Source organism: Trichoplax adhaerens, genomic scaffold, assembly GCF_000150275.1.
Source record: "Trichoplax adhaerens TRIADscaffold_9 genomic scaffold, whole genome shotgun sequence".
NCBI lineage: Eukaryota > Metazoa > Placozoa > Uniplacotomia > Trichoplacea > Trichoplacidae > Trichoplax > Trichoplax adhaerens.
In genome coordinates this window covers 237,012-258,118 of record NW_002060951.1, presented here as the reverse complement: position 1 = coordinate 258,118, position 21,107 = coordinate 237,012, and the positions used below count along the sequence as shown (strand labels likewise).

At 34.7% G+C, this 21,107-nt stretch overlaps 2 protein-coding genes across 2 annotated transcripts; one reads left to right on the top strand and one right to left on the bottom strand.

Annotated features, from left to right (window-relative positions):
* Positions 1–1,928: 1,928 nt before the first annotated feature.
* On the top strand, positions 1,929–5,187 carry TRIADDRAFT_38029 (expressed hypothetical protein; the record flags this gene model as incomplete). Its single annotated transcript, XM_002115021.1, has 8 exons — positions 1,929–1,985; positions 3,108–3,196; positions 4,069–4,130; positions 4,285–4,342; positions 4,431–4,512; positions 4,602–4,741; positions 4,867–4,945; positions 5,016–5,187. The coding sequence occupies 8 exons, from the start codon at positions 1,929–1,931 to the stop codon at positions 5,079–5,081; spliced, it is 633 nt and encodes a 210-aa protein (XP_002115057.1). The 3' UTR covers positions 5,082–5,187.
* A 1,465-nt stretch (positions 5,188–6,652) lies between these two features.
* On the bottom strand, positions 6,653–14,663 carry TRIADDRAFT_28605 (uncharacterized protein; the record flags this gene model as incomplete). Its single annotated transcript, XM_002114830.1, has 8 exons — positions 6,653–7,603; positions 7,684–8,402; positions 8,445–8,684; positions 8,813–9,208; positions 9,287–9,437; positions 9,591–9,875; positions 9,959–10,221; positions 14,414–14,663. 8 exons carry the CDS (start codon positions 14,661–14,663, stop codon positions 6,653–6,655), a joined length of 3,255 nt encoding a protein of 1,084 aa, XP_002114866.1.
* Positions 14,664–21,107: the final 6,444 nt, after the last annotated feature.

The window sequence follows — 21,107 nt, the reverse complement described above, 5'->3', positions numbered from 1 at the left end:
CTCATTTGTAATCATAGTTGATAACATTTTACACATACGTATACAGTACAGTACGCATTCAATCGAGAGGCATTGGATGTTTGTTGATGAATGAGTTTAAATAGTAAGGAGTACGATGATGGCATCCTCATAGTCATAGGGTAATAGATAAAACAAAGCTAGTAATGAGCTGAATTAATGGTGATTCACTCAATAACGATAAATGCATTAATAAATGACTAGCACAAGATCAACTTCTATAACTGTAATATTTCTATTTATTACTTTTATTATCCACTGTAGACGGGATAGATTGCTATTTTTTGATAGCAATAAAGTATTGACTTTAACGATGGTAAACTATATGTTAGCGCAAATTGAGCTTGTAGTTTATAGAGGGTATCATATGCAATCGAATAACAATTTCTAGAAACATTCAGGCGGTATTACCTTAGCTGGATAAATGGTTGAGCCAAGCCAATTTCACATTTATCGATTGGAATAAGTCATGAACTGATCAATCAATAGTAACTATACTACAATAAATATATACTGGAATTTCGTTGTGGATATTATAGTAATATGGTTGCTAACAAGCAAAGAGTTAATGATAAGTTGTACAAGGAGAAAACAACTTTAGAATGAATGCTAATGTGCAGTCGATGTTGATTACAATCAACAACTACCGTCTAGTTCGCTCAACGGTGTGAATTTAAAATTGAATTTTCCCGGTTTCATGTTAAAACTTGCCCAATGGTAATCAAGTCTAGTACAGTACATAGTGTAAACTTTACAGTGTGAACTTAGTGTACACTGTACTGTACACCAGACAGACGGACTTTTCTTACCCAATGAGGGCCATCAATATCGAAAAATGCTTCCTTAGTATGGAGCTTGCTTGTCTGATTTCGAAATCCCTGGTACTAATTGAATAACATCTACGATCTTATATAACTATTTCCAAGCAGAAGTTAGTAACAGATAATAAGATTCAATGTCATATCGCTTAACTTAATATGGAAAAAATCAGTCCATGTAAAATCGATCGTCTCCATACTAAAGTACTGTCATAACAAGGTGTTTGGCACAATATTTTGGACGAGATGAGGACAAAAGTGATCAGTCCAGGCAGGTCCAGGTCTTCTCTTATACTTGTAGTGTACTATACTGTACACTGGCTACAAAGTGTAGGAGAAGACCTGGACCTGGACTGATCACTTTGCCCTCATCTCGTCCAAAATATTATGCCAAACACCTCATTATGACAGTACTTTAGTATAGAGACGATTATTGTACCGTCAAATGCCGGTCTTTTAGCTACAGTACAGTACATTTTTCGGGGTGAAATTAGTTTATCTGTACAGTGTACAGTACTGTACACTGTACAGTACAGTTTAGTACTGTACTGTACTGTGGGCGTCCCTACTACAGTACAGTACAGTACAGTATACTGTAGTACTAAGCATTTCGTCCTAACTTGCCTGACGAGAAAATTGATGTACGAGAAATAGAGACTTATTCTTACTTGTACCGATACACGCTATGTTCGAGGTATCAGAACGCGAGATCAAGTCAATTTCATGTACTCGCGAAAAATGCTGGCGATAAAACGTGCTCGTGGAATAGTATAAGAAAGCGGTTGGCCCTTCTCGGCCTCAGTGGTACAGTATACAGTAGTACTGTCTGTATTTTGTACAGTACATTGTTCATACAGTACAGTATACAGTACAGTACTGTATACTGTACAGTGTACAGTACTGTACTGTACAGTGTACAGTACACTAGAGACCCTCTATTGTATTGTACAGTACACTATTGTTCAACATCGTGGTGCTGTACTGTATGGCGTAAAGCGTGAGTATGCGCAAAACATTGGAACGACTATACTGAGTAGACTAACCTTTTTACATGGGTACCAAACAACTACTCCAAGACAACGGGCAGCAGTTATGGAAGACGAAGAAGAAGCCTACAAGTTATGGCGGATCAGAAAAACTGTCATGCAAGTATGCATTATTTGTTATCGTTATTCGCTTAAGACTACTGACATACATCATGCAGTTAATTTGGCTTGATGAATTCCATGTCCTGAAGTTAGATTATACCTCAAAGTATATCCAACATTCAAAAGTTTCGATCGCAACTTGTCTTCTAGACGAAAGTCAGAATCTACAGTACACCACTGATCATGTACAGTAACTGGACTGCATCTTCATTTGAGCGAGGTCTATCATTGTCAGCAATTCTAGGATCGATCATTGTTATTATAATGCTGTAGTTATGAAAAGTATATTACACCTTAAGCTATACCGGTCCGGTCAATAGAGAGTAAATGTTGAAGAAAAATTGCCAAGATGATGATAACTCAATCACCACCAATGGAATACTCAGTTGCCTAGCTCTTGCCCTCAATCTTATTCTGATATACAGTATTGACAAAATCGAGAGCTAGACCTGTATCGTCTAATCAATGAATGGCATAAAGTCCCTCTCATATATCCGACAAGAGCAGTAACTGTACGCCAAGTGTATATATACTATCACTATGGTTGAAATTTCCTTTTTCAAAATTTACATTACTATTTTGGTTCAATGTTCGACTATGCTCTTCTCACTTATATACAGGACTGTACAGTGGACATGATAACGCGTATCGTTCGCATTGCAGTTAAAGATTTTCTTTTTCGAAACTTACGCCTCTACAGTAGGTCGGTTAATGTGCATATTTCCGATTGACCATACTGTTCTTGCTGAGCATATTGAAAATGGATGCTAAAAGAATGCCTACGTTATATATTGTCCACTTGCAGTACTACATCACTACCCGATTAGTGATCAGTTCATCATCGACTGTGTTACTTGAGTCTTATGCAGTAGTATTGCCAAAAGGTTATAGTCCTTGTAATTAAAACTATATATAGTTATATATTGTCCACTTGCGATACTACATCACTACCCGATCAGTGATCAGTTCATCATCGACTGTATTGCTTGAGTCTTATGCAGTAGTATTGCCAAAAGGTTATAGTCCTTGTAATTAAAACTTCTCCGAATGGGCTTGCAATAGATCTTTTCTGGATACAATCGTAACCAAGATAACTTACTGTATCTATCGCCTACTTTTATAGATGTGCCATGACAGAGGGTATATGGTATCGCAGGAAGAATTGGATCAAACGTTCGATCAATTTCATGAACAGTTTTACAGCGAAATGAGGTAATACAAAAATATCTTATAGATACTTCTGAATGTAATTCAATCACGTTTTCAAAGATAGCACTAAATTTTCTTAAATTTGATTGAATATATTATGTATAAGGCACTTTTATATATTCCGTTACTTTCAAAAGAGCATCTGTACAGCAGTTACCGCGATGATACAAACCTTTTAATACCCTCCCAAATAATTCTTTCAGAATCATCATTGTAATCGACTAGTATACTCGTATGTAGTATGTTGTGGACTCTTTTGCTGGAAGATCAAAGTTCTGTGTATATCATCTTTACTAATATCTAACGCGAATGCATTTCAGTTTTTTTCATATATTGTACTGTGCTACGGGCTTCAAATTATTCAAGTATCCCAGCAGATTAAAACAGCAATGGCGTAGTATTTCCTCTGATACGAGAAGATATAACTGCAAACTTACGTATTACCGTATATCAGTGATATACACTGTATAAAAGCAATTGATATAGGTCAATTGAGGAATTTTTGGGCAAATATCACAGTCAGAAGGTCAACCGTTAATTTTGTTGTTATCACAAAACGTTGTAATAATTAATAAGTTTATGCCCATGGCCCCTTATCGACAAAATACTAAACGTGTATACTGTAGATCGTTTAGCTTATCTATGCGGTAATTAATTATTTACGGTTAAATGTGACTCTACGATTGACTACGTATTGAGTCTTATAAATTCTGTACACACTAACTCCCTATCTATCTACTTTAGCAGCTTGAAATAGCAGATACTGTATCTATCTTTAATCATCCACTATCTTGGCATTACATAATTTTTTAAGTTGTGTTTTGTATCTTTGTAGAAGAAGTATATACTAGAATTGCATTTTTATACTTATATAGTGAAAGTAGCCAGGTACGCGGATTATTATCCATGTTGGTGCATCACATCGATGATCCTACAGGTAAAACTTATTCAATACGTCTACGGTGCACGCAAGCCGACTGCTTTATTCCATAGTTTGCTTTTTGTGTATGAAGATTATATCTCTAGCAAGCTTAAACAGTCATAGCATTGTTAGCATTAGTAAATTAAATATAACTTACATATCTACGCAGAACAACTGTTTGTTTTCTTCCCGGACGAGCCTAAAGTGGGGATTAACACGATTAAAAAGTAAACTTTTGTTGCTCAGACAACAACTTAGTTACATGACGTTTGTAATATTATTCTGCTATAATTTCGAGTAACATTGCTTATGTAGATACTGCCAACGAATGCAGCGAGAGAATATCAATCGCGCTATAATCATCATACAATCTGGAATGACTCCAACCGCGAAACAGGTTTGTTTGCAGATCATTCGCAAAATTGATCTTGCTAATATACTTCTAATGTTAAATCTTCGAATTCTATCGCCAATGCAATTTCTTAGTCTTTGATCGATATGGCTCCTAAATACACATTGGAATCATTCATGGAATCCGAATTAATGATAAATATAACCGAACATCATTTAGTTCCTAAACATATAGTCATGAGTCCTGAAGAAAAGGCTGAGCTTCTAGCTAGATAGTAAGTTCTAACTGATCGATATGTCATAACATGGATGCATGTATGTAAGCTTCGTAATTTTGGACCAAAACTTTATTATAATCACTATGTAACACAAAATTAATTTAATTCGACATTTTAATCAGCAAATTAAAGGAGCATCAATTACCTAGGATTCAAGTAGGTGATCCTGTAGCTCGTTATTATGGTTTAAAGAGAGGGCAGGTACGAAAATTGTCTGGTCTCCTTATTCCTGATTCAGAGATTAACTATTAGAATATTTTTTCTTTTTTAGTTTGTAAGAATTATCAGGCCAAGTGAAACTGCAGGAAGATATATAACATATCGCTTAGTTTCTTAAGCGAAGCAATAATATTTCGTTAACTATTATATAATCAAACCCAATATTGTATGTATTATGTGTTGTTAATAAATATTGCCGTTATGATAATAAAATAAGGATTTTTTGTGAAAATTGTAGGTAAACTTATCATAATTATTAGATACATTAACGCGCAATAATTCGGCTTATAGAGCCAAAAATTACTCATAAGTTACTCCTGCTTTTAAGAATGTAATTGAGCGATACATGACAACCTTGTAGATAGTATTACCATTTAAAACGGTCTATGACATTTAGGTAATAAGAATTCCACAATTTTTATAACCAATTCAATCACATTTATTGAGTCAGGTGTAATGGTAACACTGTATTTGAAATCGATACTTGTATTATGATATATTCTGCTTCATAACTACATTACTAGTACTAGACACTATCAAAAATATTCAAGTTCCGTATTCCTGTGCAGTATTAAAGAGAGTACGGAATTGTGTGAGGAGTGAAAGTAATATAGCGAGCAATGAATACAACGAAATTCTATGCATTATTAAAAAGCAACAATCCGATATAGTGACACGTAATGATTCTTATCAAACTTAGGATCTTTATTGCAATTTTAGGAATCGAACCATGGGTAAAATACATTACAAATTATATAATTTAATATTGAGGTTAGATTTCGTTCACGATATTAAACGAGATCGCTTTTATGCATATGATGTCATAACAGTTACAACGTAAATCATTGAATTTTAAACCAGTCATATAAAATACTTTTCGTCGTTCAAACTATCCTCACAGTTTAGTACAATCTTTAGTAGTAGTCGCATTATGATAAACAGATATAAAACAGACTTCAAAAATATGGCATACATTATACAAAGCGCACACGATCAATACTGTAGGAATAGCTACAGATCATCAATTGTAATACAGTTATTTACTTTAGATGTGATCATAAACTTAAGCAACGACTCAAACGGAATCAATGAAGGAAGCGTAACAGCTACATGTATGTATATGTTGGTATAGATGAAATTAACAAACGGAACATTATAGCTGCAATTTAATTGTTTCTAATGATATTCACCTTACCGTATAAGCTGACAAATTGGTATCAAATAAACACAAAATGCGCGTCTATTATAACTTATAAAGCCGCAATAAATAGTACAAGCAACAAAGATTGCTTTAGAAAAGACAGACAAGAATTATATCAATAGTGTAATAGATATGACATAGTGGGCCAAAGTGAAAATAATTAAGAAATCTTTCGTTATATGATATAAATATGTACTGTAGCTAATATAATAAATAACACACGTATACACATTAGTTTACGAACAAGCTCAATAAAGACCGGCTTCAACAATAATTATAACTAATAAATAAAGTACAGTCATTCTATGGAAACATGAAATAGAGGCAAATGACATGTCATATCCATTTTTCTATTACGGTAATCGATATATATGATACAAACGTTAAACAGGGATCAACAGCATGTTAAGACGCCAATTTATACAAATAACATACTTTATATTGTATATATTACTTTTCATCAATAATTATATTTCATACACAAATCATCAAAACTTAAGGAATTCTCCAAATTGGCTCATAACCAATGCCATTAATTTCTTCTTGCCTTTGTATAGTGATTTTAATCGAATTAAATGTTGCTGAAACTGTAATTCGCCATTTTCAGCTAATAAGAATGTGTCCCTTGCTTTACATAGAAAGCTGATAAAATCAGAGTATTGCCTAGGACTAATATGAGCCAGGCGTTCATGCGTAGTGTTTATATAGCAATTAATCGCAGCATCCAACAGTAAATTCAGAGGCTCGTTTTTATATGATATTAATTTTTGGCCATTTCCTCCTATAATACAAACGCTAGGAGCCGGAGTTGCACATCTACGCAATATATCAGCCAATACCGGCGCGCAATGTACACCTTTGATAACAAACTGTATCATCTTCGTCAACTCAGGCTTGCCAATTGAATGAGCTAAGGAGCAAGCCCAATAAACATCGCTTACAATGTAATGAGTTTCTTGATTATGTGCAAGGTTAACGCGTCGCATAGCCAAAAGAGCAACTCGATAAGCTCGATATACCTCACAGTTATCGAAGAAGCGTGCAATGGCAAATAATTCAATCAACGGAATTACATTGAAATTTTGAACTACAATTTCATAGGCCTCATTGAAATCATTTAAATCTTTTCGACAAATTTTTAACGCATTTAAACAACAACTTTGAGGTTCTTCACGAGAGCATTCTAATGCTAATCTACGTGCACATGACACTAATTCCATTTCACGTAAACGACACAGTTGCAACTGATTTAAAGTTGAAGTTGATAAGATTGTAAGAACTAGCACACTTGTAGCTTCATTTGGTGTAAAAAGAGATCGCCACAATTCCATTAATGTCCGCAACGCTTCAATACCAACATCAACTGCACACGTAACCAACCATCTAACCATGTCCGTTCGTTTGGTATTATTTGCTTGATGAAGTGTTAATCTACAAACCTAACAGTAAGCGAAAATTTTAAAGAAAACTGCAATGAAAAGTATCTTGATAATTAATGTATATATGAATGCATACAAACCTGTAGTCCAATTTTAAAGCTACAATTTAGCATGTCTTCATCCCTTGCACTTTGCAAACCGACCATTCGCGAACTAAACGGACGAAGTGCTAATTGCATAGCATCTTTGGCTAACTTAAAGAGGTATTTTACATTCTGTATATGATTAATTATTGCCTGGAGTACCCCCAATAGTTTGTCAGGGTAGCTTTGTGAAGCCTGTAACATAGTTCCAGCTAATTTATATTGACAACTTTCGACATGTGGAGCTATATACCATTCCACTTCTTGATCTGCCCAGTTACCATCTCTCCTCATATCTAAAGGCAATCTAACTGACCTAAAACCAACTTGAAAAGCTAATTCTTGTTCACGGTCAACTAGTGAATTGAAAAGATAATGAGCAAAGGAATGCATTGCTAAACAATTCCGATCAACGTAAGCACTAAGTGATGAAGGGAAGTCATCTTTCAGTAGCATTTGAACATGATTACGAAGTACAACTTGTAAAATACTATCCATTTCTACATTTTTTAGACGACATAACAAGGCTTCTTCCTGTTTCTTCATAAGTTCTTGTGCGTTGCAATTGCTTGGCATTCGACGCTGCTGACTTAAGGCGATTAGAGCGAATTCGTATGCGAGGGACAGATAAGATTTATCATTGCTATTCTGCACACGGATATGTTTAATTGTTTTACCAATATGTGAACATGTGTTTTCCATAATGTGACCATAAACTTGCAAAGATTGGCAGCAACAGGTTTCGATATTTTCATTACTACTTGCAACTGTAGATGCCTGAATAAGTATATCGAATACAGTATCAACTAGATTTAAAGGATGACCAATCCAATTATCTTTATAATTCTCATCGACGCCATCGTTATCATGTTTACGTTTCGGTCTCTGCAGCTTTTCTTTCATACCATTAACTATTGCAATAGCTAAACGTAAAGCTCCTTCAGTGTTTCCATGAATCTTTAGCGACTGCACACGTGATGCTGCAATAAACAGATTTTCTAGAAAAATAAAAGATGATACCATTAAAAGTTATAATTATATAATTATATAACTAATATTAACTAGTTTTATAAATGGAATTGATAACAGAAAGTCATTTTTACTATAGTCTTCATTAATTACTGACCTCTCCAAACACCAAAATCGCCTTTATTATTTTGATTATAATCCTCTAATAAATTTGATAAAAGTGATTCCGACTCTCCAGCGATGATACGACGAAGGGCCGAACTCTCCCAATCAAGGTTACAAGCTTCAATGGCGTTATCAAAAATACTTCTAGAATTGAGAGTAATGCTTGATCTGTCATCTCGAAGTCTATTTAATCTATTTCTTTCATATAAAAAACTGCTATCATCGTCTTCAGAATCTGTATTGTCTGTAGCATGAGGCAGTACGCGATATTCATCAAATTCTTTCGGACAATAATCTCGTTGACTCCATTCTTGTAGCATCCACTTCCACTTTTGAATACTTTCTGCTGGTGCTTCAGGATTTAAAACTACGCTTACCCACAGCTTACCTTGTTACCAAAATAAAAAAGTATGATTTATATCGATCATTACGACTGATTATGCAATCATTAACAATAGCATCTTACTTAATCTATCCCAAATCTGACGGCATTTTTGAGCCATGGGCATATGTTGTGTCGTCCATTGCTTTAATCGAGAATCCACAAGCAATTGTTCAGTGATTATAGTTAACATTCGCGGTCCATTAGAGTCTGCTGCTTTCTGCAACTCTTCGATCTAGTTATAAAATTACAACAAGAATGTGCAGATAACTTAATTTTAGCAATGAAGTACGAGCTTGAATTTAACAATTCTATCCAATAGGAATCTAATTTGTACAAGTATTGCAGCAAAAGAAAACTATAAATTGCATACAAATAGCGATTGTACCTTTGCAAACATTGACAACAACTCCTGATTAGATCTATAATAGATACCACGCGAAAGAAAATTTTTAACTCGCGTTTCAACATGGTTAACATCTAAAAACCAATCGTGATCATCTCCAACTGCAGCACCAGCAGTCGGATCTGGCGCGCCATTGGTTTTATTTATTGCGGCTTCTTCTGATCCCAGAAGCTCATCAGCCAACTTTTGTGCCATTGGCAGAACGTCGGTGTGATATTCGGCAATTAAATGTAAAGCAAATTTTTGTAATTGTTCACGGCTCATATCCTAATGATGTGCGAAGGTGTGAAAGCAACGATTACAAACTTTTTTTAAATACGTAGTATATATACATCCTTTTCCATACTTACCAATAAAGTTTCTGATATTGGCAAGCGAAGTTCTATTTTGTCTGGAAATCGAATTCTATATACTGCTAGAGCAACGACATGTGCACACCAAAGCATATCCATAGTAGAACAAGAACAAGTAACTGATGTAATAGTGCAACGATCGAATGAGATAGAAACACGTTGAGTGATAATGGACTGATTCCCAAATACATTCATCATCTCCAGATTAGAAGAACGCGAATAACTGACGTTGTCCACAACAGATCCTGTCAGACTGAAACCTATTCGTAATTTGACGACACAAACAATTACGCAAACTACTTCAAATTGTCAACTATTAAGAATAACAAAAAAGAATAACTTCAACTTCTAATGTACTCAATGGCACTACATAAAATCGTCATAAATAGAACAATTTTGATATATAACACTGATAAAATATATAAATATATTTTATATTATAAGTATAAATACGTGTAAGGTAAGCAAATAGATTACGGTCAAATAACCAACAATAATTTAAAACTTGATGATTAATTCCGTTTCTAATTTTGGAAGCTACAATTGATAAACGATGAATATTTCTATAATAGAAACTTATTTGAGACCCATAAAGCGGTTATATAATATGAAATAGTAAACTGGATATCAATAGACTCAGATAGAATTACAACATAAAATAGCTGTTTACTTAAGATAATCATAAATAAATAAATGATTGAATCCACCTATTGATATATTTGTACGTGAAGCAGCAGAACAGTGACGCCTGCAACTTTATGCCTGTCGTTATTACACCCTATGTCTACAGTACAAATGATCCCAAGCCTTCAATTCAACAGTCGTAAATACTGTAGAGATAAGTTGCTATCAAACGGCTTCAGTATTATATGCTATACCATCTGTAAAGGTTAACAGTGAGACGCAAGCTGAAAAATTTTTCGATTCCAATGACTGACGAGTGACAACTGGTGTACTGTAGTACAGTACAGTACACCACTGTAACGTTTAGGTGATACAGCTAACAGTACACACTACAGTATACAGTACAGTACCTACCCAACTGTACTGTGTGAAACATGATACATATGTACAGTACAGTACTGTATGTACAGTACGGTACTGTAAATTACAGGATGTATTCACAAAGAACGGCCAGTACAGCTGTACCGTACTGCACCGTAACGTAACGTACAGTTCAGTTTGCTAGTGCAAGTGTTTTACTGTTGTCTGGACGCTTTTGTGCAAAAGCCGTATTAACCTTAAAGTGAAAAGCGATAAAGTCATTAAGGGCTTCCATAAACGTGTGTATTGTACTTTGATAATGTAAATAAAGTACAATAAAAACATTAATAAAACGACGTGTTTGACAAGCTAAATGCTAATTAATAAACAATACCACTCGAACAGGGCCATAATTCATGTGCAAATCAACACGACATACTTGTCATGTTTTACAATGAATACAGTAATGCGAGGGAGGGATCATCTAAATTTCATTTCATTTCTCATTTTACTATGCGTAGTTTTACGTCCTTTCATCCATTTACTGTTTTAGAACAAAGAAATGAGAGTGCGCATACACGGACTATGCCTTAATTGGTCCAAGATCCTATACTGTATAGTAGTACAGTCTCGCTAGTAAATCACAAAAGATTCGATCAATACGAACACTAAACCTACTAGATTAGTTACTATCTCAACCAGTCTAGTTGAATCAACTGAAAGCGATAATCTCATTGATAACTCTTCGTTTCAAACACTATTGGAGTTGCCTGCCATTTTACCAGTATTACAAAGTCAAGTGTTGACCTTGTTCTTCTCCAATTAATGACAAAAAAATTCGTATAGTTTATTATGTAAAATATTAAAGAACACTCCGTAATTATGAAAACAGAATTGCACACTCATTGCCTTCAGAAAGATGCTATAGTCACTACTACAGTACTGTATAGTGTTTTGAAAATATGTTCTACTGTACTATGGCATATTAATAATTACTCACTTTAAATTAGAAAAAAATGATCTAAGGAGCTACAAACGTCACTATTAATCAATTTAATCCCTAGTTTTCTAGAAACTGAATAAAAAATTGTTTATAAACTAATTATAATAAACTAACAATCCCAGTCGAGCCGATCAGGATATAAGATTGAGTTAATCGTGAGGAAACACCTGATAAAAGTAGCAGTAAACTGGTACATATAGTACAGTAACCTTTTCTATTTCTATTTACTTGAATGTACTGTACGCACAGTACACTAAGGATGCAAAGGCAAAAAAAATTTGCCACAATACACTGATACCACTTTACTGAGTCCATAAGAATAGTAAAATTTTCATTTTATGAAAAGGTTTTTGAAAGTTCAAACATTATAAACTTTAAGGCTCCATATGCTATTAACTAGAAGTTCTTACTATAAAATTGCTAAAATATACAGTATACCAAGTTCTACGTTAAAAGAATCTAAACTTTTAAGATCATCGGTGTTTCTAGAGCCGAACATGAATAGCTAATTAATTAAATAATATGTAAATCTTAATTTTCGTACATTACTAGCCTAGTATCTCATTTTAAGAAAGGGCGGTGACAATACACAATTCATACTATTGCATCTCTTAGATTTACAAAATCCGAATGGAATGACTTCTACCGATCTTGGCTATCCATTATTATAACGACAGCTACTACAAATGATTACTTTTACAACACGCTTTACTGTAGCCCATATCTAGTACTTCTACCAAACCATTACCAAAATCCTAACTTCATTGACTAGATATAAAGCTGGTAAACTTTACCAAGTTCTAGCAATCAATTTAACTCGAAGCTGATGCATACTGTGAAATGTTCAATCGTGACTGATCATTAAAATTATGACTATGATCGTAAGCCCACGGAGGCATGAACTACGGCTATCCGAGATAGGTCCTGTAATATTTATTAACTTGGTAACACTTCTTTAAATTCGTTATCTATCTTACATTATCCAAAACCTGTCATATCGTAGTAACTAAGAGTTTTCTGTAAAGAAATCGTAAAAATTTGAACAAGAAACTACGATCCGCTAAATTATCAAAATTAAATAATAAAGAAATCTTGGCCAAAAAAATAAAAATGCCGCAGCATCTCAAGCGAAAGCTATCTGCAGCAGGATAGATACTTATTGTAATATTGTATGCGAGTTTAAAGTTAAAACATAACGGTACAGTATATAAAACAAGGAAACAAAGTCAGTTTTTCTGTATCTCTATTGCGAGAGTACTGTATAGTGTACTGTATAATACGGTATAGCACAATATACTGTACTGTAACACAGTCATACTGTACAGTACAGTACCGTTATAGTACAGTACAGTACAGTACTTTACACTGTACAGTACTTGGTACTACGGTACTCGTACACAGTGTTTAATGTACGGTAGACATATTATTACCATAGGCAGTCAAAACGGCGATTGCTAGTCTCCTCCCAGAGTCTAGACCAGTTACTAATTCATGTGCAGTACCAATGTGTTGTAAGATTACTATCGTAACATTAAAAAATAACTAAAAGTTTGAAAAATTTGTAGGGATTAACCATGACTGACCCCACGGTAAAGTCAGGGACCTCTAATATTGCTTCTGTTTCTTTGTAAGAAGCCCCTGGTAAAATACCCTTCTTTTCTGTGTTATAAGTAAAGCTGGCAAATGTTGAATTTAGGATCGCTTCATTAAATTATCAGGCAACTGCAATAGCCGTTCTACCGTAATACTATTATTAATTATTGATCAAATAATTCTGTACCCTTAAAAAGACACTGACTCAGGACGTCTTGTAACTGTATAAAAGGAGCAATAGTACCGCATCAACACACTCTACCAACTACCCGACTACTAAACACTATATGGTATATTACAGTGTATTATTATTGTATTGCTATAAGCTTACAGTATAAACCTTTCATTGTACAGTACTCTACTGTATGCTTGTACTACTACTGTACAGTGTACTGTACAGTATACAGTACTGTACTGCACTGTTTAATTTTGATGCGATACTAAATACAGTATGATTATCTCGTGAAAGCTATCGCGTAATTTAGCTATTCAGTTGCAGTTGACGCAGGCGAAATTTGCAGTCTATGATTTCGCACCCAGTATTATCCAATGAAAGAACACATTACAGTATAAGGAAATCAAAGGGAGCTGCATAAAACTGTATTACAAAAATTAAATTTACGAATGTAAGACATTTCTCAGACTCACAAGTCAGTACAGTCACCACTACAGTACCATACAGTACAGTACACGTACATTACAGTACTGTACTGTACTATACTATACTGTACGAATGGCACAGCTCAAAAGGATAATATACAGTACTGTATAACTTGTAAATGAAAGTTCTCAAACGGAAATAAAAAAATTGAAAGCTTGGGTAAAAGAATGCTGAAATAGCAATCGATTAATCGAAAGAATTATTCACTTACCGATCTGTAAGACATTCTTGACACAGTCTTTTTCTAATAATTCTAATCCATGCTGAAATGGTATACATCTACCACTATCATCGTTTGCTAGTGTTGAGTAAATAGCTACTTGGTCTATTGAACGAGGAAATGACCAATATACTATACGTTTTTGTACCGGCTCCGGTATTCGCGGTTGAAAGTGGCGTTCCACCATTTCAAATGGCACATACTCACCAACACAACGAGCACTAATATCCAACAATGACATAACTGTTTTACTTCTGCTGCCATCTTCTGGTGATTGAGGACAAAAATCATCGCTATCCAACTTCACCTTCTTGCGATGTGTCGCCATCACTCAGCGGACTTGAAGCTTTGTAAACATTAATAGGTATGCGCGTGCGCTTTCTTATTCTCTTCCTTTTAATAAAAAATCTCTTTCATCCTCTACCTTCTTGTTGTTTATTATATTTAGCTCGGCTTTGGCATATCTAAAAAGGGCATTAATAATGGTAATAATAATAGCACAATGATGACGGAGATGATTGCCCCCCTCGACCTGTGCAGCTAATTATCCATTCCGCATAGTGAGCCTAATATGCATAATAATAGCAGATTTGGTAATAGTTCTTTAGTCATTTTCCTTTGCCACCTTTGCTATCCTGGTCTAGGCGTTATTTAGACGTCACTCATTAACTCTTCAGTGCATACAACAGTATGAATTACGATTTTACATGTGCTGGCTAACTCACATATTTTCATATCAGTTAAATATAATCTTATGCTCATCCAATTTTGCATTCCGCACGATTACACAAATCTAACACATTGAAAACTTTTTAACTTTTTATTAAGGGTATACGAGTACTTACTGTACATACAGATTGTTTAACTCATATCAAGATATCTATCAAGAGGTGAAGGATACCCTATGCCAAGTTGACTTTATCTAAAATATAGTAAATTCAGCGTACACTATATAGTCTACAGTACTGTACTGTACCTTACGCAATTGGGTATTATTTTTATGTATTTCTAGATGGCAAAATGCATGAGTAATCTGATAAATGAATCACGTTTAGCTTAGCAAGCTTTGGCTGCAACTCTCGTAATAGTTTAAATACTGTAATAGAGTAATATACGGTATCCCATACAGCAATAAATAAAACACGAAGCTACTTGCAGTTTTTGTTAGAATACTATATGTGATTCAATGACCAAAATAAAAAGATACTTGTGAATCATTACAAAAAAATTTGCAAAGTAAATGAATGGCATGCCGCTGAGAAGAAAATGGGTCTTCCGATTTGCAGTTAAAACAGTAAATATTACGGTAGATCGGGTAGACCCTATTGTACTGTACCGTACTGTACAGTGTACAGTACAATGACTCTGTTGAGAAATTCTGTACAGTACAGAGCTACAGTACTGTACAGTTGTACAGCAAAGCTACAGTACTGTACACTATCTAAAATTTTTGCACGGGCGCAATCCGTATTTCTGATATACTGTACCGTACAGTACTGTACAGTATACTGTACTGTAGTGAATTACAGTAACTTACTGTAAACTCAACATCATATTGTACTGTACTTTACAGTACAATGTAGTGTACATACAGTACAGTACTGTACTGTACAGTAATCATAATCGTAAGCCGTACGGTTTAAATGAGGAGACACCAAGACTACTGGTTTGTAAACAGCCAACGACATTAGTAAACATTTACTGTACATACCAGTGTACTGCATAGCAGTGCACTATTCAATACGCTACTTTCGTATACATGCTTGGGAAATCTTATAATAACTTGCCGAAGGCAAATGTAGTCTTATTTATTTACGGTTCGACACAAAGCGAACATTTTTTTTAATGCCTAACCTTTTCTAGAACGAAGTGTCCAGCTTCCTACAATATTGGTTCAGGCACTTTTGAAAACTTACTGTCGTACTGACTTAAATTTGCTCACTTTAATTCATGCATGATTGGATTCTGCCTAAATGGCTAAAACTACCTTTTTGCATCATTATATAATAATATTATTCTTATTACAGTATTATTACGAAGCCAGGGCAGCCCTTTGTAATGACAGTCAAGTACTAGATTGCAAAATATAGTGAAAACTAAATGATCTTTCACTAGAGGGAAAGATTGAGTTTTGCATCGAAAACTCCTATATATATTTAAACATTATATCGGTGGTAGACTGATAGTAAGTAAGTAATATTACACCACTTTCGAATGGAATAGTTATAATTAAAAGATAAACGCCTTTCAAATATCTATACAAGTACATCAATCCTTGGCTAACAGTGAAACAGCTGATGATGATTAGGGGGGTAATTAGGGTCTCTGAATGAATTACTATTTTCCTTCAGACTTTGTGCACCTTCAGGCAAAATATTTAAACAAACGGTTATCTAACAATGTTTCTCAACAGCCCTACGCTACCGCACATAGAATCTGCCAGTGTCCTACATCATATACTGTATGTGTCCAGTATAGTGGAATTGATCATATCTTACGATAATAGCATATCGAAGTTAATAATATTTAATCAGCACTATACTCCGGCTTTTTTGACCTACTTTGACGCTATCAAGCTCAGCACAGAGTACGCATATGGAGATTAATCCTTTATCAATTACTCAGACTTTCGGCCGAGGATACTACAGAGTCACAGACACTAATACTCCATCACACAGTACCAATTGTTTAGCTTCTTGTCTAGTATCCTGGACTTCTTAACCTCGAGAAGTGCCTGATGAGACATTGGACACAATACCCTCATCAAGTGTACAACTAAAATAATGCAACCTTTCATTTTACATTTCGTCCAAAACTAAACTACTCGTATTTTAAGCACATACTGTCCAATGTAAAATTATGAATGCCTACGAACAAAATAATACGAATAATGCTACACCGAAAAGGTGGCGCATATGCACTTAAAGTAACATACAGTATACACTACTTGTATTATCATATTAGCATGGTAACCGTCTTACTGTCTCAATCTGTCAATTGTAGCGGTAGACAGACTATTCTTAAACTTGTTTTCTCTACAGTATTGTTTTAATTTTGCTTGCGGCAATTCCAAGAATAATAAAACATTAATACTGTACTACACTACATTATCAAACAAGCAAGCACTTTTGGCTCTCAGAGAATGATTGTCCTAACACATCTGACAATTTACAATGTATAACAATTGTAGTCAACCAAATCCAATAACTTCTGTATACGCGTACTGCGTACATCTACAGGACGTCGCCATATTAAACCATAAGTTATAATTATGCAGCTATTCGATGGGAACGACGCCAACTGTACATTGTACTGTACAGTACAGTATGTACAGTACAGTATGTACAGTACAGTACAGTACAATACAGTACAGTACCGTATTGCGGCACGGTACAGAAAGAGAGAAGGACTCATATGACTGTAGCACTGAGTAGTGACTAGTGAATACTGTACAGTACTGTACAGTGTACAGTACGGTACTCTACCCTACTCTACCAGACACCAGTGTTTCGCAACCACTATTCAGCATGACTAGTACTGTATACTGGTTGAACCGACCGTACACGTACCAGTGACTGATAGTTTGTATTCGAAATTTCAAAGAAATAAAAAAACTCAGTAATGCAGTAAAAATAATAATAAAATACTAAGTGCCATTGCTCAAGGTTGTAGTGATCTGTATTCGTAAAATTTCACTCAAATTTAAAGTAAATACCTTAAAAATTTAAAGACCTAACTAAGGGCTACAGTCCAGTGTTGTGCAATGGAGTGAAAAGGCAGCCCGAACCCGATAAAACCCGATCCGATTGTTGATATTCTAACCCGAAATGAGTCAAATCGCTATGACCACTGTATCATAACAGAAATTCTTAACCCGAACCCCGCTCTCGAGTCCGGGTTTAAATACGGCTTCGGGTTGACTTTGCACATCCTTAAGCTACACTACTTTACTGTATGCCTGAACAGTTTTCAAACAGCAGCGTACAGTACAGCACTGCTGTTTGAAAACTGTACTGTGCAGTAGGCCCAGCCATAATAACCCCGATTACTCAGATACTCAGCGTAAATAGCTTAAACGATGATACATTATTCTCTTACTCTTTGAATAATCGCATGAAATTTGAGTTATAGACTCTTACAATAATGTATCATCGTTTAAGCTATTTACGCATGAGTATCTGAGTAATAGGGGTTATTATGGCTGGGACTACTGTACAGTGTACAGTACAGTATAAGGCTCACCACGCCAGTTAAATAGTACCCTTAATAGTACAGTACAGTACTGTATTAATCACTGATCGGCAGTCGGTAGTGGTTGTCTTTGCAAGTACTGTACAGTACTGTACTGTACTTTACGGCTACCGCTGTACTGTGCACTGTACAGTACAGTACAGTACAGTGTACAGTACAGTACCTAAAGTCGTTTGAACAGAACTGCCACAGTGCCACAGTGCAAACCGGACTGAGGTGACACTTTAAATTGCAGAGACTGTACTGTAATTTACAGTTCATCATACTGTACTGTGCAAAACCATACCGTGCACACATGCGCATACTAACGTCAGAATCTTTTAAGCGTGTCGCACTGATATTTCAGGATTGAAACCAGTGTCGTGGCTTTCAGACAAGCAGATTAGAAGCTTGGAAATCAACATAAACACTTTTGTGCAGTAAGTACTAATAATTATAAATAATGATTAATTATTATTTAACCTAAGAATAATAATCACATGCAAAACCAGGGACCGTTAAAAGTATTTTACCTTAATAACCCACGACGAAACCTGCACTTTGGTTTTCACAGAGCGAATTGCCTTCGCTAGTAATTACACTAGTATACAGTACAGTATATGTATCTACGAATCTTAAAAAGAGTTACCAATTATATAAACCTTCTTAAGAGTGTTAAGAGTGATGTAAAAACAATACTGGAGTACAGTACTGTAGTGTTGTGACTATTATCCATTCTACTCATTCTTATACTGTATAGTAATGTAGTGTTTATAATACAACATTCTGTCATATTTCACAAGTGGCTATTGGAACTTAATACCATAAGAAATATTGCAACCTAAAATACGAAATGAAATACTGACATGCTAGCACGATTGTATGGTAGAAAGGACACGAGTGAGTCAGCGATTTTCTTGGAACAAGTTTTAACCTCATACAAGTCATTAGTAGCTAGCACAAAAATTTTAGGTCAAATCAAATGTACGGCAGTGATACTATCACTATTCCTTTCTTAGTAGCCCCATAATGAAGTACACGCTGAACCTAAATTAAGGGCATACACTATCGATTTAAAATCAAATTTTTAATCTTAATTTAATTTATTTTATTTTATTTTCCCTAATTCTAATATTACACGAGAACGCATGATCATTGTATGGTCCTGCATTGATATACCGTATGCTTTGTGCGACAGACGTTGCGGTGCTATATAGCCCCCAATACAGGACAGTGCTATATACTGTACGGTAGTATACTTAGAGTGCTGTGTTCTACTCGTATCACTGGTACCCTAAATGTACAGTACCTATTCGTCATCATGACTTCTTGGTGGGCAGGTCTCTAGGGGTCATGACTCGCGAAAGAGGTCATTAGTAATATTAACAACATTATCTGCAAGATCGATTATATATATTCTATGTACAGTGTATATATATATATGATTATGAATTATAATACTGTATAATTACCATATTAAATAATTGATTAATTCGTAAATGTTTTGCAGTTACATTACAGGGTAAATTTTTACATAGAAATACTCATGCGTATAACTTATATTTTAACATTCTCCTTAAAACGGTACTAGAGATTAGAAAATCTCATCTTCTGTCAAATTGTTGCGTTTCCTTTCTTCGTCTGTAAGAAAGATTAGCAAAATGTCTTCATCCTGTACCTTAAGTGTTGAACAGGTATTCAGCCGCTAATTAAGTACAATTTGTAATCTATAACTATTATAGTAATCCATTTTTACATCAAATGACGATTGCTTAGTACTGTATCGTCACTAATATATGTTATTAATTTAAGTACTAACGAACATAATCACGTTCAAAATTTTTTACAATGAATGCATACAGGCTGAAGACATTGCTAAACGTCTTAGGGGATCCAGTGGTATTTCTATCAAAGACAGGATCTACCATTTCAGAACATACGCCAAATGTTTTATAGGTGAATTATTACGGAAATATCTTTCGCAATTAGACAGAACTCTTTTGTATCATTGCAACGTATACAGTAACATAATCTTTGAACAATAAAATGTTCTCGTAATAGATACATACAATATATTATGGTTACTGTTAACTATAAAACCTTCAATCGATGAAAATAGGTAGTGAAGCAGTTGATTGGTTTGTTAAAGAAAACTTGGCGGATGATCGCAAAGAAGCTATCAAAGTTGGCCAGGTAGGAAAAATTACAACACAAAGACATTACAAATCTATGCAACAAAATAATGGATTTACTATTCTTTTTATTCGTATTTGTACGCTACTCTTAAAATTTATAAAATAATTGTGCTACCAATTAATTGTGCTAATAATTTTACTCTATAAAATATGCCTACCTATGAAATTGATTGTTCATTTGCCATCAATATATTTCAGCAAATCTTAGACACTGGTATTATCCATCCCGTCGTCGATGATCACAATTTCAAAGACGGCTA